We start from the raw sequence: 23,019 nt of genomic DNA, 5'->3' as shown, positions 1-23,019 counted from the left end.
AACACCGTTGTATGGGTAATATCATGAGCTTCCTCCCCCTTACTTAAGTGGTTTTCTACCTTCTATCCGGTCTTGGATATCATACTCTGCTTGTTCTTGGGAAGGATATACCCCTGAAATATGTGTTTAAACATATTTTCCTTCCCATTGATCTGTTTAATCTAATAATCACATTTTCCTTTCCATTGTTCTGTTTAACCTTCTTGAGGTTTATATGATCTAAGCAGTAATGCGTCACTGCTTTTATAAGCACCTTAGTGTACAACTCTGTCAGTAAGACCATGTTACTATTGTTGTAGAAATTCTGGTAACCACCAATGGACGAGAACTTTGCCTATTGGTCCGCCTCGTTCAACGAGCAGGAAGATAGTTCTCTTCGCCCCTCGCCCTTGGTACCGACGTTGTTGCCGACATAATTGACAGGCTACCCTTTTGACATGCCTTGCTATCATGATCGTGCAAGATGTCACCGCTCCTCCTACTTTTAAACCCACATGGTGGGCCCATAACCCACAGGTCCCAGGATCGAAACCTGACTCTCCTATACACCCTGTTTCCAAGGTTATTCCTCGTGCGTGGCCTCGTATGTAATTCACGGACCACCTGTCTAGTGATCTATTCTGGTATGAGGCGCAATACCTATTATCGTTGCCCTGAACCCCTTTCACCTTCTAGTTAGGCATCGAACGATTGCCTATCCGTTTGAAGCTTCTCATGGTACCTTCTTACTTTGCTCTTGATATCTTCTTAAGTTTCAAATCGAGAGATACTTATGCTTCTTCCCTGAGTTAACCGTCTAATGCTCGATCTTGTTAGAATCCATCCATATCGAGTTTTCCCTTCTTACCCTTTCGTAAGTACGGTGAAGATCTTGAAGGAAGGATGACAACTTCATCATGATGACTTGAAGCAGAGAAATGAAGACATCAGCGCTATGGATCAACCACTTCGAGAAGAGCAACCAAGGCCGAGAAGATTCGTTAGGATTTCGTAACCAAACGTTTCCCCCTTATTCCACCTCTTAAATCTCGGGACGAGATTTCTTGTAGTGGAGGAGAATTGTGACGCCCGGATAGTTACGCTACAGTAATCCCACGTTAACGATGATGAGCCACCATGATTACTGTTGTTAATCTCGCGTTAGTTCAAAACTGATTCAAGTTTAAAATTTAAAATCAAGCAAACAATAGAAGTTTTCCAATATTAAAACTAAAATATTCAATAAATAGTAGATAAATCAGAGGCTAGGATAAAATTGTAAACAACATTATTAAAATTTGATAAGTCATTTAAACAACCTCAAACAGTGGATGAATACATTATTTAGTAGCCTTTTAATTAATCTAAATCTAATGTGAAATAGTATTTCACCTAGCCTAGTTTTTGGCGCCAGGATCTAATGCACTGCAATTTATGAGCTAGCCCCCATATTTTATAAAAAAATCAATTACGTGCTAAACATTTTAAAAAACAGAAAAGGGATAAATAAAAGGAAAAGAAATAAAACAAAGTGAAGCAAAAGGGACCCCACCGCTGGGCCTCGGCCCAGCTGGCCTCTGGGCCAACCAGGCCGGCCCAGCCGCGCCTACATACCCCCCCCCCCACCCCTGACGGAAACCCTAACCCACCCCACGATCCCCACTTCTCCCCCCACTCCCCCGATCCCCTCCTGGATCGAGATCGCCCCCAACGCCCCGGCTCGACCCCGCCGCCTCACCGTTCGTCGGCGCCGCCCGTCGGACCACCCCATCTTCTTATCCGCTCCGTCGTCCCCTCGTCACCGGGCCGCACTACTCGTTGTCACCGTGCGCCACCACCGTCGTCGTCCTCTCCGTCACCGAACCACCGCCCGACGCCGTCCATCGCCGGAGCTCCTCCTCGCTGGCATGCTTCCTCTCCGACGTCGTCGTCTCCGTCGCCCTCCTCGCGCCCTGCTGCCCCGATCCCTACTCCCCACCGTGAGTCGTCGCCTTCTCTCTCCCCTAGGCCTCCACGCTCGCCGCGGCCCCCCTCCACCGTGGCCGCGCCTCGGCGCTGCTGCTCGCCTCTGCCTGCCGCTCCCAACTGTACATGTCCGCCCCCTCCGTCCCGCTATGGCGCGCCGTCGCCGCGTGCCGCCTAGCCCCGCTGCTCGCGCTCCGAGGGCTCGTCAGCTCTGCCTGTGGCTCGTCGGCTCCGCCACGCCCATCCAACCGCTGCGCGCGGTCGCCTGCGCCTTCCCTGACCGCTCGCCAGCAACACGCGCCGCCCTGGTCCCTGTGCCCAGCTACCCGCGCTGCTAGCCTCCCCTGCTGCAGGCGCCTCACCACCGCTCGTCGCCGGACCCGCACTCCGTTTTCCCCCACGCCGGCCGGCCACTGGCCTCGCCCCGCCGCACTCCCTGCGGGCGAGCGCCCATCCAGGCGCCCGTAGCCCCCTTCCCGTGTGGACTCGGGCGCCCGACCGCATGCCCGTAACCGCGTGCCCGCTAAGGCCTCCCCAGGCCTATGACAAGTGGGCCCAGCCCCTGAAACGTGTTAAAAAAATGAATGAAAAAAAAGATAAAAGTAATTAACTAATTAATTAGTTAATTAAATAAATAAATAATTAACTTAATTAATTTGGATTAATTAAATTAAACAACTAATTAAAGTAATTACACTTTAGTTACCTAATTAACCTGATTAGATAATTAATTAATTAGTCAATGGCAGTGGGGCCCACCCCTCCCTAATTAATCCAGATTAGGTTAATTAATGGATTAATTAAAATTGGTCACTGACAGGGGGGACCCACCTGTCAGGTTAACCAGGTCAACTGCTGACGTCATGATGACGTCAACAAACACTATTATGGATAATGTTGATTTAATTAATTTAATAAATCCTAAAAATGATTTAAATCTTTTAAAAATTAATATAAAATACACCGTAGCTCGGATGGAAAAACTTTGTACATGAAAGTTGCTCAGAACGACGAGACGAATCCGGATAAGCAGCCCGTTCGTCCGCCACACATCCCTAGCATAGCGAACACCCAAATTTCCCCCTCCAATTCATCTATCCGAAAACGCGAAACCCTGGGGATATTTTCCCGGATGTTTTTCCCCCTTCGTCGGTACCACCTCATACCACGTTAGGGCACCCCTAGCATCGCGTATTGTCATGTTATGCCTTGTGATGCTTTGATTGCACTGTTATTTATTGTGTTCCCCTCCGTTACTTCTTTCCGGTAGACCCCGAGACCGCTGCCGGTACCCCTGTTGTCGACTACGGTGTTGAAGACCCCTCTCTCTTGCCAGAGCAACCAGGCAAGCCCCCCCCTTTGATCACCAGATATCGCCTACTCTTCTCTATAATGCTTGCATTAGAGTAGTGTAGCATGTTACTGCTTTCCGTTAATCCTATCCTGATGCATAGCCTGTCCTTGCTACTACTGTTGTTACCTTTACCTGCAATCCTAATGCTTAGTATAGGATGCTAGTTTATCATCAGTGGCCATACATTCTTGTCCGTCTGCCATGCTATACTATCGGGCCGTGATCACTCGGGAGGTGATCATGGGTATATATTATATACTTTATACATGATACATGTGATGACTAAAGTCGGGTTGGCTCGAGGAGTACCCGCGGTTGATTCATGAATTGGGGGCTGGAAGGACATACTTTCCCGACAGCCCTCTGTGCGGATCTTTGTGGCGAAGCGACAGGGCAGGTTGAGACCACCTAGGAGAGAGGTGGGCCTGGCCCTGGTCGGCGTTCGCGGTTATTTCAAAATAACACGCTTAACGAGATCTTGGTATTTGATCTGAGTCTGGCTACTAGCCTATACGCACTAACCATCTACGCGGGGACAGTTATGGGCACTCGACGTTGTGGTATCAGCCGAAGCCTTCGTGACGTCAGCGACTGAGCGGCGCGCGCCGGATTGGAACGTAAGCCTGCTCTTGTATTAAGGGGGCTAGTTCTGCTTCCGGCCGCCCACGCAACGTGCAGGTGTGCAATGGGCGATGGGCCCAGACCCCTGCGCCATAGGATTTAGACCGGCGTGCTGACCTCTCTGTTGTGCCTAGGTAGGGCTGTGACGTGTTGATCTTCCGAGGCCGGGCATCCCCCAGAAAAGTGTGTCCGGACAAAGGGGATCGAGCGTGTTGGGTTATGTGGTGCACCCCTGCAGGGAAGTTAATCTATTCGAATAGCCGTGATCTTCGGTAACAGGACGACTTGGAGTTGTACCTTGACCTTATGACAACTAGAACCGGATACTTAATAAAACACACCCTTCCAAGTGCTAGATAGAACCGATGATCGCTCTCTCACAGGGCGACGAGGGGAGGATCATCGGTTAGGATTATGCTACACGATGCTACTTGGTGAACTTACCATGTACTATTTTCTCCTACTGCAAGATGGAGGTTACCAGAAGCGTAGTCTTCGACAGGACTAGCTATCCCCCTCTTATTTCGGCATTCTGCAGTTCAGTCCACATATGATACCCTTTTTCCGTTTGATACCAATGCATGCATATGTAGTGTAGCTCCTTGCTTGCGAGTACTTTGGATGAGTACTCACGGTTGCTTTGCTCCCTCTTTCTATACTCGATTGCTGCGACCAGACGTTGGAGCCCAGGAGCTAGATGCCACCGTCGACGACGTCTACTACTACTCGGGAGGTGCCTACTACTATGTGCAGCCCGCTGACGACAACCAGGAGTAGTTTAGGAGGATCCCAGGCAGGAGGCCTGCGCCTCTTTCGATCCGTATCCTAGTTTGTGCTAGCCTTCTTAAGGCAAACTTGTTTAACTTATGTCTGTACTCAGATATTGTTGCTTCCGCTGACTCGTCTATGATCGAGCTCTTGTATTCGAGCCCTCGAGGCCCCTGGCTTGTAATATGATGCTTGTATGACTTATTTTATTTGTAGAGTTGTGTTGTGATATCTTCCCGTGAGTCCCTGATCTTGATCATACACGTTTGCGTGTATGATTAGTGTATGATTGAATCGGGGGCGTCACAGAGGCTTATGTGTGATAGAGCGTATCATATCACGGGGTTTGGATGCACCGGCGAAATTTGCACCAACTCTCAAGGTGAGAAAGGGCAATGCACGGTACCGAAGAGGCTAGCAATGATGGAAGGTGAGAGTGCGTATAATCCATGGACTCAACATTAGTCATAAAGAACTCACATACTTATTGCAAAAATCTACAAGTCATCAAAAACCAAGCACTACGCGCATGCTCCTAGGGGGATAGATTGGTAGGAAAAGACCATCGCTCGTCCCCGACCGCCACTCATAAGGAGGACAATCAAATAACACCTCATGTTTCAAATTTGTTACACAACGGTTACCATGCGTGCATGCTACCGGACTTGCAATCTTCAACACAAGTATTTCTCAAATTCACAACTACTCAACTAGCACACTCTAATATCACCATCTTTATATCTCAAAACAATTATCAAGTATCAAACTTCTCATAGTATTCAATGCACTTTCTATGATAGTTTTTATTATACCCATCTTGGATGCCTATCATATTAGGACTAATTTCATAACCAAAGCAAATTACCATGCTGTTCTAAAGGACAAGTGAAGCATGAGAGATCAATAATTTATATAAAATAAAACTACCACCGTGCTCTAAAAGATATAAGTGAAGCACTAGAGCAAAATTATATAGCTCAAAAGATATAAGTGAAGCACATAGAGTATTCTAATAAATTCCAATTCATGTGTGTCCTCCCAAAAGGAGTGTACAACAAGGATGATTGTGGTAAACTAAAAAGCAAGGACTCAAATCATACAAGACGCTCCAAGCAAAACACATGTCATGTGGTGCATAAAAATATAGCCTCAAGTAAAGTTACCGATAGAAGAAGACGAAAGAGGGGATGCCTTCCGGGGCATCCCCAAGCTTTGGCTTTTATTTGTCCTTGAATTTTACCTTGGGGTGCCTTGGGCATCCCCGAGCTTAGGCTCTTGTCACTCCTTATTCCATAATCCATCAAATCTTTACCCAAAACTTGAAAACTTCACAACACAAAACTTAAACAGAAAATCTCATGAGCTCCGTTAGTATAAGAAAACAAACCACCACTTAAGTTACTGTAATGAACTCATTTTTATTTATTTTGGTGTTAAACCTACTGTATTCCAACTTCTCTATGGTTCATAACCTCTGATACTAGCCATAGATTCATCAAAATAAGTAAACAACACGCAAAAAATAGAATCTGTCAAAAACAGAACAGTCTGTAATAATCTGTAGGTTTCGAATACTTATGTAACCCCAAAAATTATAAAATAAATTTCTGGACGTGAGGAATTTATCTATTAATCATCTGCAAAAAGAATCAACCTAATCGCACTCTCCAGTAAAAAATGGCAGCGACTCTCATGAGCGCTAAAGTTTCTGTTTTTTACAGCAAGATCGCTAAAACTTCCCCCAAGTCTTCCCAAAGGTTCTGCTTGGCACAAACACTAATTAAAAGCATAAACCCACATATAAACAGAGGGTAGATGAATTATTTATTACTAAACAGAACCAAAAATCAAGAAACAAAAATAAAATTGGGTTGCCTCCCAACAAGCGCCTATCATTTAACGCCCCTAGCTAGGCATAAAAGCAAGGATAGATCTAGGTGTTATCATCTTTGGTATGCAATCTATAAGTGGATCTCATAATAGATTCATAAGGTAATTTAATTTTCTTTCTAGGAAAATGTTCCATGCCTTTCCTTAATGGAAATTGGAATCTAATATTCCCTTCTTTAATATCAATAATTGCACCAATCGTTCTAAGGAAAGGCCTACCAAGAATAATGTGACATGTAGAATTGCAACCTATATCAAGAACAATGAAATCTATGGGCACATAATTCATATTTGCAATAATAAAAACATTATTAATTCTTCCCATAGGTTTCTTAATAGTGGAATCCGCGAGGTGCAAATTTAAAGAACAATCGTCAAATTCACGGAAACCTAACACATCACACAAAGTTTTTGGAATCGTGGAAATGCTAGCACCCAAATCACATAAAGCATAGCATTCAACGATATGTTTGGCGGCCATATCACCCAAATCACATAAACTTCCAATTCATGATCTTTAATTTTAATTTTAATAGTGGGTTCCCACTCATCATAAAGTTTTCTAGGGATAGAAACTTCCAATTCAAGCTTTTCTTCATAAGATTGCGTTAAAGCATCAACGATATGTTTAGTAAAAGCTTTATTTTGATTATAAGCATGCAGAAAATTTAGCACGGATTGCAACAAGGAAATGCAATATATTAAAGAATAATTATCATAATTAAATTCTTTGAAATCCAAAATAGTGGGTTCATTGCTATGTAAAGTTTTGACCTCTCCAATCCCACTTTTACCAATTTTAGCATTAAGATCTAAAAACTCCGAATCATTGGGACGCCTTTTAACTAAAGTTGACTCATCTCCAGTCCCATCATTATCAAGATTCATATTGCAAAACAAAGATTTAATAAGGGACACATCAATCACTTTTAGATCTTCATCCTTATTATCATCAAGTTCTTCCGGTTTGGCGGCCATCTTATTAACTAAGGTGGCCTGCTTATCCGAAATTTGGGCTATTAAGTTTTCAAGATGAGCGAACTGAGATTTCGGACCATAAAATTCTTTAGACATATCATCGAGCTCTTTATTCATGTACCCCATAAAACTTTTTTGTTCTTTAAGCTCATTTCTGAAGAAATTATTATGCTCAAACTGCAAGGACATAAAACTTCTAACATTATTTTCAATTTCTTCCAACCTTCTAAGGTGAGGATCAAAACTTTTTGGTAAGGCCATCGTGACAAACAACCCAACACACAAGCACACAAGGGGCAAGCGAAAAGAGACGAACTAGAAAAGAGAAGGGGAACGAAAAAGAGGGCGAATAAAACGGAAAGGGTGAAGTGGGGGGAGGAAAACGAGAGGCAAATGGAAAATAATGTAATGCGAGGGATAAGAGTTTGTGATGGGTACTTGGTATGTCTTGACTTGATGTAGATCTCCCCAGCAACGGCACCAGAAATTCTTCTTGCTACCTCTCGAGCACTGCGTTGGTTTTCCCTTGAACAGGAAAGGGTGATGCAGCAAAGTAGCGTAAGTATTTCCCTCGGTTTTTGAGAACCAAGGTATCAATCCAGTAGGAGACTAGACGCAAGTCCCTCGTACCTACACAAACAAATAAGAACCTCGCAACCAACGTGATAAAGGGGTTGTCAATCCCTTCACGGTCACTTACGAGAGTGAGATCTGATAGATATAATAATAATAATAAGATAAATATTTTTGGTATGTTTATGATACAGATTGAAAGTAAAGATTGCGAAATAAAATAGATTGGAAACTTATATGATAACAGATAGACCCGGGGGGGCATAGGTTTCACTAGTGGCTTCTCTCAAGATAGCATAGGTATTACGGTGGGAGCAATTGATAGAAAAGTGCATAATTATGAGAATATCTAGGCATGATCATGTATATAAGCATCATGTCCGCGACAAGTAGACCGAAACGATTTTGCATCTACTACTATTGCTTCACACATCGACCGCTATCCAGCATGCAGAGTAACGCATTAAGCAAGATGACATGATGTAGAGGGATAAACTCAAGCAATATGATATAAACCCCATCTTTTTATCCTCGATGGCAACAATACAATACATGCCTTGCTGCCCCTGCTATCACTGGGAAAGGACACCACAAGATTGAACCCAAAGCTAAGCACTTCTCCCATTGCAAGAAAGATTAATCTAGTAGGCCAAACCAAACTGATAATTTGAAGAGACTTGCAAAGATAATTAAATCATACATATAAGAATTCAGAGAAGAACCAAATATTGTTTATAGATAATCTTGATCATAAACCCACAATTCATCGGATCTCGACAAACACACCGCAAAAAGAGTTACATCGAATAGATCTCCAAGAAGATCGAGGAGAACTTTGTATTGAGATCCAAAAAGAGAGAAGAAGCCATCTAGCTAATAACTATGGACCCGAATGTCTGAGGTAAACTACTCACACATCATCGGAGAGGCTATGGTGTTGATGTAGAAGCCCTCCGTGATTGATTCCCCCTTCGGCGGAGCTCCGAAAAAGGCCCCAAGATGGTATCTCTTGGGTACAGAAGGTTACGGTGGAGGAAATAGGGTTTCGTGGTGCTCCTGGATGTTTTCAGGGTATATGGATATATATATATATATATATATATATATATATATATATAGAAGGAAGAAGTATGTTGGTGGAGCTGCGAGGGGCCCACGAGGGTGGGGGCACGCCTCCCTGCCTCGTGGCTCCCTCGTTTCTTTCTTGACGTCCATTCCAAGTCCCCTGGATCATGTTTGTTCCAAAAATAACTCTCCCGAAGGTTTCATTCCGTTTGGATTCCGTTTGATATTCTTTTTCTGCGAAACACTGAAATAGGCAAAAAAACAGCAATTTGCACTGGGCCTTGGGTTAGTAGGTTAGTCCTAAAAATAATATAAAAATGTATAAATAAGTCCATTAACATCCAAAACAGATAACATAATAGTAAGGAACAATCAAAAAGTATAGATACGTTGGAGACGTATCAAACACCTAGCCTAGAGGATTGGGGGGAGGGGGCAGGGGCGGACCCAGAATGAAAATGCCCCGGTGTCCAGGTGTACACCATACCCGATGGATACCGAACAATACTATACATAAAAACACATCTGTGTGTGTCATAAAGGTGTATGTATGTACATGTATCTGAGCATCCGCAAATGTACTGCATTTCTTGAAAAATAACTTAAAATATCTTATAGAAAGATGTTTACTGAAATAAAGTGTTTCGCCTAAAATACTTGTTGATTATTTAAAATTGGATACTATAAAATATCAAAATACTAAACAACAAAACAAATTTGCTCAGCGATGGCACATACGGCAATAGACCTTTTTCCGGAACATGCAAGAGTGTTGCGTGTTGATTCATTAAGATCTGGGGGATAAAACAACAAGTTGGATTGACAGAGGGCTCACAACCATCCGCCTTGACTGCCTACGATAATAGAACTTCAATTGTGTTTTACCCCCACCGTGCATGGTCAACAAATGATCCAAATACATGTTAAACCCTAAGAGAAATTAGGAAATCATGCCAATCCAATTTCAATTGTAATGCCCTTAAATTTAAAATCCCTAGAAATACAATTCGGAAAAAAGAATTAAATAAACATGAGAGAGATTGATTGACGATGTTACCAAGTGGGAAGTAATTCTGCCATCTATAAGTGGCCAGAGATGCCGGAGGGTGCATGGCCGGGAGAGCAGGGGTGGCTGGCAGAGAGGCGATACATCGACGGCGGCTGGCCGAGCAGGCGACGCCATCTCGCCGGGATTAGATTCGAGGTCAGGAGGCGAATGGACACACATGTACAGAGGAGAAGATCGATCCAATTGATCATACAACTCTTCTTTTAGGTAAATGGATCATAGAGCTAGGTTTCGCTGTCTCCAACCGATCGGATGGGCTGCCACTGCTAGCTGGGCCGCGCTTGATCGCTATCTTGTTGTTTGCCTCGCTCGCTTTAGTCCGGTCCAACCTGGTGTCCAACTCTTGAATTGACCGGTGTCCTAGCCTAAACACTAAGACAATGGCCGTGTGTTGCAACAGGACACACATGTTTTCCTAGTTCAACATCAATCGTATTTAAATGTGCCATTAAGATCCTCATGCATGATAAAAACGCTTTTATTCTTCTTTATCTTCTAATTTCAACCACCCCCTCTCCTCTCCCCTTCACCTCTCTTCTCTAGTAACTATCCACAAACAATCCAGATGAGTTAAGTACATGATTTTTTTTTTGCATCCATCCAACCAAAAAATTAATTACATGTAATACCTTACATAAAAACTTCACGATCCACTGAACCATCTACAAGATGGAAAAAGCATGATCGAGAAACTCCTCGAGGCACCATTCATTCACCCCCGGCCGCCTACTCCTCCTATACCCAATGATTCGGCCAAGGGGAACATGTGAGCCAACAGCCATACCGAGGCACCCCTAAAGTATGTGCATTTTCGCCACCGCCGAATGCATCGATGGCCGCGTATCTTGTGAACTGCCTAAACATAGGAAACACTACTTCAGATTTGAGTGTCTGCACATACATGGAGAAAGGTTTAAGAGTTCAATGTCAACAATTTGATTTTTTTTTTACTTGACATTCGCAGTAACAAATAAAATCACAATGATGTACTTCCTATTCATGATGATCAATTGTATTTTACATACGAAAGGGAATTTATTCGGCCAAGAAATAAATAACTAAAAACTTCAGTAAAACGAAGGATAGGTTATGATGCATGGTACTGATTAGACCACATATATCAATGTACATAATTTTTTTGTAGGCGCAAAATGTAGGAGGTAATAAACTACGTACCAAGTTGAAGCTCCCTACACATCCAAGGAATGAGGCCATCACAATCATCTATATTCAGCAAGTGCACACAGGCATCAGAGTTCTTGCCTGATCTTAACATGCCGCCATTCTCCGGTTACATATGATGTAATATGTACTCCGTCTCAAAATAAGTGGGACGGAGGGAGTATTTTCTTACGAAGAACAATTTTCTTCTGTAATTACAATGCACGCACATCTTAGATCAGGTTCAACTGAATCTCAGTTCTATAAATTATGTACAGATGCGAATTGGTGGCACCTTTTTCTCCTTTTTCTTTTCTCTAGACGGGTTCCATCTATTCATCTGGACCATGCACTATCTCCCATAATCCTGCCTTGAATCAATAAGCATGTGCATGCAAGTACAACCCTTTTGTCCCACTAATAGTTGTATCATCCCATGAGCCGTACCTGACTGAATATTTAGCACTGTGTTTTTTGTTTGACATTCAGAACTTCACTTCTCATTCATTATAATCTGAATGATGCTCATAGTTTATTATGCTCATATGATAGTCCGATTGAATTCCACCATTCCAATGAGTCTCTGGAAGCATCTTAAGCCACAACTACTTATTAGTCAGGCCTTGCAAGATATTATGTACTATATTTGTAAACTAATATAAGACCTTTTAGATCACAATTAGTCTACAGAGGGAGTACAACTCTAGCATATTTGCACATGATGATCTCATAAGAGGAGGAAGAACACATGCCTGCAAGGACAGATGAGAGGCCCGGGCGATCTCGTGCTTGAGAGCTCCTAGTCAAATCTGCGATGTTCCCCTGAGGGAGGGAGTCGCAGATGGTGGACTCCTCTTCCTCATGAACCCCACCATCATCCTTCCTCCTCCCTCTTCCAGGAAATCCACCTCAAATTCCATGGATTCCTAAAGGGGGTCGCTTGAATCGACGGCTGGTTGCTCGGATTGGGATGTCATGAACTAACATGAGAAGAACTGATAACCTGTGATACCACCATGCTGATCATCAGGTGATTGCTCCATTGAATGAATACAAATGCTTTACCAACAACTTGACAGGTGCATCATATTCATAGCCCTTTCCATACTGAGAAGATGAGTAGATCCAGTAAGCTTAAGCAAGTACTTCTTGGTCTATGTAACATTTACCAAGTACCCTGCTCTAAATCATTTACCAAGTACCCTGCTCTAAAAACTCATGTGACAAATGACTCTAGTAGAAGTGGAAATTAGTAGTAGTAAAAATTGTAAGAAGCCCTCGGCTCAAACTATAATATAGATAAAAATAATTAAGTTAACAATTTTGATTCAATAGTTGGAACACTGCAATTTTCTTTATATGGACATATACTAAAGACAATTTAGGCATGGAAGAGAAAATCATCACCTACAATCATTAACATCCCAGTATTCTGATTTGTAGCTAAAAACAACCATGTAACAAGCAAGCACATCATTTAACTATATAGAAGCATGTAAAACACATTTTCAAGAAAAACATTGGTGGTACTGAGCACAGTTAATCCAGCCGCTAATACTGCATCCACCATGCCTCAATTTCTAGGACCTCCATATAGATGAACGAACAAAGTAATAAAGCTTTTCCGTTTCCAAACGGACGGATCCGAAAAGGAAAGTATGGCTCACCAGGATGACAAGGATAGCACAGACGACGTTGCCCTGCCTAGGTCCAGGTGCTGAGTTCCCGAAGGACAATCCTGCAGCCGTTGCGCCGTGTTGCAGGACGCTTTCTTCCGGTGTTGCAGCAGCAGATCTCCACTGGCGTTGGGCCAGCAGACGCAGTCCACGAAGTGCGGAACACCCTAGGGAGGGTATCCTTGCTAGAGACCTCGACCGCACAATACATTAGAAAAAGAAAGTATGAACCTGCACAAATCTTTACGGGGCAACAATGGATAGTCCTTCAGTCACAAGTCACAATAACCATAATGAAACCATTCTGATCATACTCAGTTTTAAATTGGGCATAATAATATACATGAACAGAGCTTATTTCTAACACACATATTATGGTTGTGCCTCGCAGAAGTTTGCTTCTAAAAAAATCCCTCAAAAGCTATTTTGACAATGCCAGGCCTACTTTTGACAACAATTGGTAGGGGGCTAAAAAATTGATGCCAAACATAATGTACCGAGATGTTTCAGCGAGAAGGAACTCGCCGTCCTGTGACGAACAGTGCAGAAGCAATCTCATCGAAGTTCTGGAAGAACTCAAAAATTATATGCACCTTGCTTAATCCCTCTGATCTAACATGCTTGCACTGAAATTTAAATGCATACTAACTCCACAAGATGAATGTGTACACAATGAAGCATCGCAGTTCCATATGTTCCAAATTACTCAACCTGAGTGAGAATTTCTGCAGAAGCAGAGACATGACACATGGGACACCAATGACAATCGTGAAACCACACCGAACCAGGACCATGGTCCAAAATGTCCCTATCATCTATAATCAATTGAACACCGACACTAAAAAGGATAGTGGTTCTAAAATTCTAAAGAAAGTTTAGATCCTCTACCAAATCTATCAAGACTCCCTAAAAAAACCTCCTCAAAGAAGATGAGGAGAGAAGTACACAGTTACAAGCCAGAGCTTGATGACACAACCAACATAAGATGCTTGCTCTCATTACCAAACAGAGGACGTCAAATATTAAACCTGCAAACCAAAACATGTTACAATATCTATGAAGATCTCCATCTACTTCTTTTCATTGACATGTTAATTAGGAGGTAGTAGCATGCAACATTTACAAATAAAAGTTTTGCAGTGCGCCGAGCGCCTCACCAAAATTCCGGAAAGCTGAATCTTATCATACCCGTGGGCACCTCCTTTTGGTCCTTCCCCTGGGACTCCATCTGAGATGGCTACACGGCCGCCCGGGCGATCATCACAGCGACTCAAGTTATTAATAGCAAGCCTCTGTCTCCTCTCCTATGAACATGTTGTGCATTCAATTTCACAAAATTATATTTCCAAAACATATCCTGAATATTTGATGATCTTGTACTAACTATATAGTACGATAGAATTACAAAAATAAAAGTATGACAATGACAGACTGACCAACACGTTCTTGGCTTGTTCACTCTGTTTGCTTTGCATTGCAGATTACATTTACATTCACATAGTATCATGTCAAATGTCTCATGAGTTAACATCACAAAACTTCTCTAAAAAAGAGCACCACAAAACTCTCATGAAAAATATGAGGTCATGCAGGATGCAACCAACCTTGGTTTGTCGGGGAAACCGAGCAAGATGTGTTATCCACGGCCATGTCCTTGGCCAGCCTCCTCTGTTGCTCTGCTCTCTCCCAATCGTCAGACAACTGCAACCACACCAACCCTCTTGAATTCCAACTCTGATCCACCACCATCGGTCACTGTCCAGCAGCTCCCCACAGCATGCCGACACAAAACCCCCGCTGCCGCCGCAATCTCCTAGTTGCACTCAATAAAGAATTCATTGTGTCGAATAGGAACACCAATACCTTGAAAGTAACCTCCTTGTATAAATAGGCAAGAAAGAGAAACTTACAGTGAGCACGTTGGGCAGCTTCTCGTTCACCATCTTTTCAAGAGCTAGAGCCAACTCCATTGCTAAAACCACAAGATGCACTCAAGTAAGAACACATGAACATTTCACAAGCTAGGTTCCACAAAATGAAAGCAGCAAATCAGAGGAATATCTGGATTTAACATATTGCTAATTTCTTTCTGATTTGTTTCATGTCCTCCATCTATATTTGTCCGACGGCATGTTGAGTTGAAAAGGCCATTAGAGAGCAGCTACATAACTGACAGCTGTTTTACGAAGCTACATAACTTTACATACATCTACTAACTTTAATACCCTGTGATCAAGTGTTACTTTCCCTAGATGATTAACCTGGAACAATGAGAATAAATATGATTAGTGCCGGTACCAATAATCAGTACAAATATCTAAAATTTTCTGTCTTGAGCATGTGCACAAAGAGCATGACAGAGCATCACATAACTAATCCAAACATATCTCCCTGTACAAAATTGCCCCAACGAGAGCAAAGAACAGCATACACAGCAGCATGATATGATACAAATCCCCATCTGAACCGCTTCAAAATTGCCCCAGCTAAGCCCTGCACATACATTAGAAAACATGCTGAGTGACGTGCTCACAAACTGACAATTATTCAAATCAGGGGAAAGATGAGTAGATCAATTGTAGCACCTTCAGATTTGGTACATCTTTTTTTATTATGTTCATGTAGTGCTGTTGCTTGCCATGTCCGACCACCTCCACCACGCTGGCTTCGGACCACCACTGGAGCACCAAGAGTGGTGCCCTCGAGCATTTACGGGACTCGCGACAGGTGAGGGGAAGGCCTCCGCTGCCGGATTCGTCAGGATGGGCGGCGGCGGCGATAGGACGATGCGGCTAGTCGGCAGCAGCAGAAGCATCCGCCAGAGCTGCCGGTAGAGAGCGGAGGTACGCCGCACTCGGTCCTCCTGTAGCCGCTGTCCGCGACCGTGTCGACACTCGACATAGGCCCAAGCGCAGCGGTACTTGGGCTTGCCGATCTCGCGATCGATGACGTGCTGCATCCCCACCACCAGCACACAGAGGAGGGTAAGGCACGGCTGGCAGAGGTGTCCCGACTGTGACCTGGATGGGGATCAGCGGCGGCTCCTGAAGCGGATGCGCGATGGCAAGGGATCCGCGATGGCAAGGGGTTTGGCAGCGTCAAATCTTGTCGTCGACGTAGCGACGAGATCGGCGGCGGCGAAGGGTTCGGCGGCGCAGGGATCAACGGCGCTTGATGGGCGAGCGATGGCGGCGGCGAAGGGATCCTGGCAGAGGTGTCCCGTCTGTGACCTGGATGCGATCGAGGGCAGTCTGATCGCCTCGCTCGCTCGTGCGTGTGCGAGTCGTTGATTTTTTTTCGTAGGCTTTTTTTCGCTCGCTCCCTCCTAACTCTGATCGCCTCGCTCGCTCCTGGATCGCTCCCTCCTACCATGGTTTTGATGAGTTTTTTGTTGGTTCGCGGGTCCAGGGGGTCGTTGGGACGTGGGAGGTGGGAGGGAGGGCGAAAAAAACCCGGTGTTGGTGGGATGAAATTTAACCGCGAAGACTATCAACTGAGATATTAGGAGTAGAGATACAGGGCTATATAGTATAAGTAGAAATTTTACCCGGTGTCCTATGACACCGGTTGTGCCAACGTGGGCCCGCCCCTGGGAGGGGGCATATGACAAGGAGTTCAAAGGCATGGAGAGAAGGGGGTCCATTTAATGCACGTGGGAGAGTTGATTGATCTAACTTAATTACTACCTTCGTCTTGGTTTATTGATTCGCTCAGTATTTTGTGTCAAACTTTGACCATAAATTTAACTAACAAAATAATAATGCATGTCACCAAAATTATATCGTTAGATTCGTATTTGAACATAGTTTCCAATCATATTATTTTTTATTACATGCATTAACAAATTGTTAGTTAAATCCAAGGTCTAAATTTAGCACAAAATATGAAGGGGGCCAATAAACCAGGACGAAGGTAGTAGTAAGTAGCTACATCTATGGTTAGCTAATTATCTAGATCTAGATGTAGAGAAGAGTACGTGAAGAGAGAGGAAGAAAGGGAAAAACGAGGAAGGGGGGAAAGGAGAAACTCACGTGCCGATAGTGTGTCTGCCCAATTAGGGCATGTACAATGCATAGCCTGAAGGTGAAGCCTCGCATGCCATGTAGGATCGGATATGACGTAAAGTAGGTTCGGATAGGAAAGCGGGATCCTCTTCAGGAGGCGGGTGCTTGAAGAGAAAAAGTGTGGTCTGATGACAAGAACTGAAAAGGTTAGAGTGAAAAGTAAAGATGCATGTGTACTAGAGTCTTTATTTTCTATTTTTTAATGAGGCCCACTAGTGATAGCTTACATTGAAGAGAAAAAATTAATATAGATGCCTCAAATTACTTTTTGTTATGGGGCATATGTATCTATATATGCCAACATTGTACATGTCCTTATTGGCCCCCGAACACAATAGCTGTGTTGGTTAGAACATAAGCACCGGTAAAGAGTTGAGCACTCCCGGCGAATATTCAAAAGTCAATCAACATCACTAATAAATTATGTACAAAGGCGCACATGGCATGTCGGTTTTATTTCATTTACAGATGAAGGTCCCTATGATCAATGCCGCTACAAAGTGGAAAAGTAGAGGCGTTCTGAATACACCAATGCCGTTAGAATTTGGGGAACACCACTAGATAAAAAGATGTTCATGTGTTTAGAAAATGTTCCTCTCGTCTTTCAAAAGGATGTCCCTCTCGTCTTAGAAAATGTCCATGTGTTAAGAAAAGATTAGTATAATTTTCAGAAAAGATGTTTAGTATGAAAAAAGTTCATATCAAAACTGTCGGCAACGTTCGTTCAATGAAAAAGATTTTCGCGTCAACTACGAAGGCACCCGGGTGACTTCGTCAATCTCAGAAAAGATGTTTAGTATGAAAAAAGTTCATATCAAAACTTTCGGCGATGTCCGTTCAGTGAAGAAGATTTTCGCGTCAACTATGAAGGCGCCCGGGTGACTTCGTCAATCTTAGAAAAGATGTTTAGTATGAAAAAAGTTCATATCAAAACTTTCGGTGACGTCCGTGAAGAAGATTTTCGCGTTAACTACGAAGGCGCCCGGATGACTCCGTCAATCTAAAATACTGATCTGGCTCAATATCTTAGAGGTGCCCATTAGGGTAGGGTGTGCTTGTGTGCATTCATATAAATAAGTGCATGTGGGCATCTGCATTGTATGGTGTTATTAGAAGAAAGAAAGTAATAGAACCGGAAAGGAAACCAAAGGGGAAAAAAAACTGGTAGAATTAATCGGGCAAAAAAACAAAACCGAAAAGGTCCCGCAAACGAAATCCGAACAGAAAAGGAAAAAGTACCCCTACGGAGGCCCATATAGAGCGGACGGGGTGCGCGTTGGCCACAAGGAAACGCCAGCGGAAATCATTTCCCCTCCCTCCGCCTCACGGTTGCCACCGGAATCGAAACCCTAGACGGCTAGACCTCGCCGCCATGGTGCGCGTCGCGGACTCCCCGTACGCGGCAGGGGGCTCCGATCCGCTCGGTCAAGGCCGCCCGTGCTTCCGCTCGCTGCCGCTCGATTATAGCTGGATCGACGCACCCCGCGGCCACACGACACAGCCACATGACGGCGTCGGCTTCCCGGCGTCCATGCCTCCTCTTCCTCCGCCCGATCCTCGCGCGGGATACGGCGTGGACTCTCCCTGCGTCGGGTCTGGCATTCCGCCCTTGCCGTCACCGCCCGTTCGATCTACAGAAGAGGAGAGGTACCGCGAGCACCAGCACCGCCGCGGCCGTGATGAGAGCAGCCGCAGCCGCGAGCACCAGCACCACTACGGCCGTGATGAGACATGAGAGCAGCCGAGGCCCCCGATCCAAGTCCCGGTCCAGAGAAGGGGAGAGTTACCGCGAGCACCAGCACCACCGTGGCCGTGATGACAGCAGCAGCCCCAGCCCCCGTTCCCACTCGCCTCACAGGGGATCCAAGTCGTTGCCGTTGCCCAAGCGGCATCGGTTGGAAGACCGACGACAGGGATCCAAGTCACTGCCGTCGTCTTCCAAGCGATACCGGTTGGAAGACGGACCCAAGGGCTCTCCAAGAGGCGGGTACCATGCCAAAACAAGCTCAAGTGTCCAATGCCACTCGTCGCCAAGAGCGAAGCCACCATCGCCATTGCCAATAGAAATTTCTCCATGGGATGATGGCTATAAGAGCCCAACAAGTCCAACGTAGGGTTCTGCCTTTATCCCTTTGGAACTTTGCTCTTGTTTGCCATTGTGCTCTGAGGACATATGCTTTTGGATATATGCAGGTACTGCCCTGAGGTTGAGCAGGATATGCAGATAGGTTCACATGCATGATGATGATGATCAGGATGAGGCCCCAGGTATGACTTCACAGTTAGATTTAGGTGCAGATTTCTTCCAATTATGATATAGCCAGATGGGCATCTTTCTCACAGTTTTAACATGATTTCCAGGTTGGCTTTATTCAGCATCTGGTTCCTATGATGGTTCAGGGATTGCTGGAAGGTATCTACCTTTTAGAACTCTTCTCTGGTTATTGAGTTTTTGGATTGGTCATGTGTGACTAGCTAGGTTGCCCCCCCCCCCCCCCCCCCCCCCCCTGAATGAAAAAAAATATACATGTTGTTTTGTCATCATTGTGCCCTCCGATGTTTGATCATCCATTCTAGTCATGATGTTCTGAACCAATTATTTGAACAGGGAACCTGATTTCAGATATGAAGCTGACCCCAAGACCAAAAGTGAAGATTCTGCATATGATGCACTGGTTGATGACTTTATGGATGCTGTGTCGAAGACTTGGCGTAGGCCTAATCCTAATGTAACCATGGATAAAGATGCTCACCAGAAGCAAACGATTCGATTTGCTGAACTGGCTCTGAAGCGTTACAACAAAAACAAAAACAACAAGGTAATAACTGTTCTCTTCATGTTCTTTCTTGCAAGAGGCCGACTTGAGCTAGTTAAAAAACCAGCTAGGTGATGTCTTTCTTTCAGTGCTCCCTTTAGAAAGAAAGTTTACAAATTTCAAAAGGCATTAGGCATTTGGTATATTTGTTAGCTTGTTGTTTCTTTTCTGTGATGTTTGCTCTAAGCATAGTTGGCCTCCTCAAATACGTCAATAGTATATCATAGCTTTTTTATGGCATTTGTTATAGGATCTCTTTGTGCCTTGATAAACTCAGGATAAACAATAGTTAGTACACCAATTCAGAGCTTCTTCCAATTAGTATGAATTTATCAATCTTTTTTTACGTTGGACTGAACATGGAAGAATTCCTTAGAAAAAAAAGTATGCCAAATTGATGAAAAGGGAAGAAATGAATGCAGTTGCTGCAATTGTAATGCTAGATTTTAAATGCAATAAATGGAGGTAGTGACACACTGTTTTAGCTTTATGAGTTGGGTAAAGGTGTCTCCAGTCTAGTATGGATCTTGCTGTAGATAAGATACTTCCTTGCAAATATTTGTCATTGTGGTTTTCTAAACAACCATTTTCTCAGAATAGTCCTCTACAATTTTCTCAAGATTATTGAAGTATACAATTAATAGGATTTCATTCATTGGCCAAAACCTAATTAATTAGTGAAGGTTTGCTCAGTCAGCATGCTTACATGGTGAAATTAAGTCAGGCGGTGGACTTATTTGTAATATTAACATCAACAGTCTAGTTGCTGCTTTTGAAACAAAAAGGATAAATGTAGGCCTTTTGGCGAATCTCAAGGGGCCAAGATGGTCAATAATCTTTAATTAATACTCCCTCCGTTCTAAAATAGATGACCCAACTTTGTACTAAAGTTAGTATAAAGTTGAATCATCTATTTTGGAACGGAGGGAGTGTGTCTGTACCTATTATACTATTGTAGATACTGACTTCAAATGTACCATATTGTGATGCTAGTCTCTGAGCTTGTTTCCATTTGCATTGGGACTAAACGCTTTGTTGTACATTTATTTAGGTTAAATATGCTCTTGTTGAGGCAATTGATGGTGGTGCTATTTGGGAGGACTTTGAAATCTACGCCCATGTGAATTTCTATGCCAAGGCCAAGAATGGCCCAAAGAAGAATGATGGCAAGGTACTTGTGTTTGCTGAGTTGCATCAGATTGGCCGGCGTCTCAATGCTATGGTTCTTACCTGCTTTTGCTTCCTGGATGGGAGCAACCAAATATGTATGTATATTTAGATCTTAATTCATGTTTCTTTCTTTCTTTCTTTCTTTCTTTCTTTCTTTGCAGAATTGCTTAGATAACCCGTCATTAACTTTGCAGGTGGACAACGTGATCAACTTCGAAACCCTCTTATCAGGCAAAACCAGGATATTGGTCACTGCTATGCATGTACTGAACAGATTAAGCATCCTGATGGATCGAGCTACAAGGCTGGGCATATTGTCTGCACGTTGTATTATCTTGACAACTACACAGTTGTTTGAATGCAAACACACTGAATTATTTGGTTATTTAACATACGGCCTGTCAACTGTTCTCAAACTTTTGGTGAAGATGCATGCATGGGCTTGGAATCTTGAGAAACTTGGAAACTTCACTGTTGGATCTGCTTACAAGGCTCTAGTTTCTAAAAAGGCCACAAGTGATGAACCGTCGAGCTTGGGAGAGAAGGTCGATATTGCTGGAATAAAGTTTGGAAACTTGCTGCCCTGGCTAAGGTCATGGCTTATCCCATGCAGAGCTGTGCTTCGGGACTGGCAGATTGACTGTATCATGTTCTGTGAGACATGCAGTATGGAACGCACTGGTACATGCTCTGTTTGAATGCACCTGGCTTTGGATCTTTTGGCAGGAATTAAAAGAGAAGGTTGATGTTGAAGTGTCTAATCTACACCTGAGCTGCTGGTCTTGATATCATTGAAGGCCAAATTCTGAATGAATGGGAAGCATGCATGATTTTATGTTGGGCTATATGGACTGGGCAGATTGCTTGTGATCATGGTAAAGGGGGCAGGTCGGTTCTAGCTTCTGCTCAATGGACCATGGACGCTTGGGTGGACATTGCCCAAGTGGGGATGGTCAACCAAAGCATATCTGCCCAGAAGCTGTGGATTCCACCTGAAGAAGGTTTTTGAAGTTCAAAATGCAATCGCAAGCTATGTTGAAGGCAGAAGGAATGGTGGCACTGGTCCTGCTATCCGATATCATGAAGGGAAAGCTGGTATCCGTGCACCAGGTCGCTGGTATGAGTATGATGTGAGCCCACAAGCAATGGAAGCTTATGCAATTCGTGACGCTGTCAGACTGGCAATGGATCTTGGTAAGCAACATGTGATCAACGAAAGTGATGCTAAGGAAGTTGCCCAAATGTGCAATATTGGAGACCTTCGAGCATAGGCCATCGCTGTGCCAGGAAAACTAGTTAGGTGGAAAAATTGAATCTGGATCAACTATATTCCAGTGTTTCTCAGCGATTGTCTGAGCACTGCTTGTAACCCCCCATCCCCCTGGATTAATGTAAGCTGAAGTTTTACGAAAAAATGTTTGTTTCTATGTGTGTATTTTTTGGGTAGCAATGTGCTCCTTGTTTGTTGAGATGGGATGTCTTGTCTCAGCACTTGAGTACATCAAATGATCAAAATTTGAACATAACTTAGGGTTGGGGATGGATGTTTATTCATATATGATGCAATAAAAATTTACATAGCATAATGGTTTCCTTGTTTCCAGTGATTTGTATCACTTGTTTGCTACGTATATATGTTTGATCTTTCGTTTGAGGGGTAAAATTCTTGTGGCTGGGTGGTATAACCTAGTTGCAAGAATCTACAGCAACACGCTTCACCAGAAGAGTGGATTTTCTACCGTGCACGGGACCTCCCGTGCATGCATCCACCACCTCATTTATTGTTTTGTGGGACCAATGACATCATTTATGTTGTTTTCTCTACCTACTAAGTTCCATTCAAATAAATAGATGTCTAATGTATGTTGAA

General features: G+C 43.7%; 1 protein-coding gene across 1 annotated transcript; it reads left to right on the top strand.

The window, feature by feature from the left end:
* Nucleotides 1-19,055: 19,055 nt before the first annotated feature.
* On the top strand, nt 19,056-22,752 carry LOC147957817 (uncharacterized). The gene is made up of 6 exons (XM_087535639.1): nt 19,056-19,273; nt 19,357-19,431; nt 19,525-19,576; nt 19,772-19,982; nt 21,031-21,244; nt 21,344-22,752. The coding sequence occupies exons 2-6, from the start codon at nt 19,398-19,400 to the stop codon at nt 21,505-21,507; spliced, it is 675 nt and encodes a 224-aa protein (XP_087391765.1). The 5' UTR covers nt 19,056-19,273; nt 19,357-19,397; the 3' UTR covers nt 21,508-22,752.
* The last annotated feature ends 267 nt before the right edge of the window (nt 22,753-23,019 follow it).

The sequence above is a fragment of the Triticum urartu genome, chromosome 7A (assembly GCF_056163025.1).
Source record: "Triticum urartu cultivar PI428250 chromosome 7A, HENAU_Tu73, whole genome shotgun sequence".
NCBI lineage: Eukaryota > Viridiplantae > Streptophyta > Magnoliopsida > Poales > Poaceae > Triticum > Triticum urartu.
This window is presented reverse-complemented; position numbering and strand designations above follow the sequence as displayed.

What these genes read in the sequence shown, in the direction of transcription:
- LOC147957817 (XM_087535639.1), top strand. Translation starts at nt 19,398, where the DNA reads ATGCATGATGATGATGATCAGGATGAGGCCCCAG. An exon ending in ACAAAAACAAAAACAACAAG is followed by an intron (nt 19,983 to 21,030) that starts GTAATAACTGTT and finishes ACATTTATTTAG; the next exon opens with GTTAAATATGCTCTTGTTGA. An exon ending in GGATGGGAGCAACCAAATAT is followed by an intron (nt 21,245 to 21,343) that starts GTATGTATATTT and finishes TTAACTTTGCAG; the next exon opens with GTGGACAACGTGATCAACTT.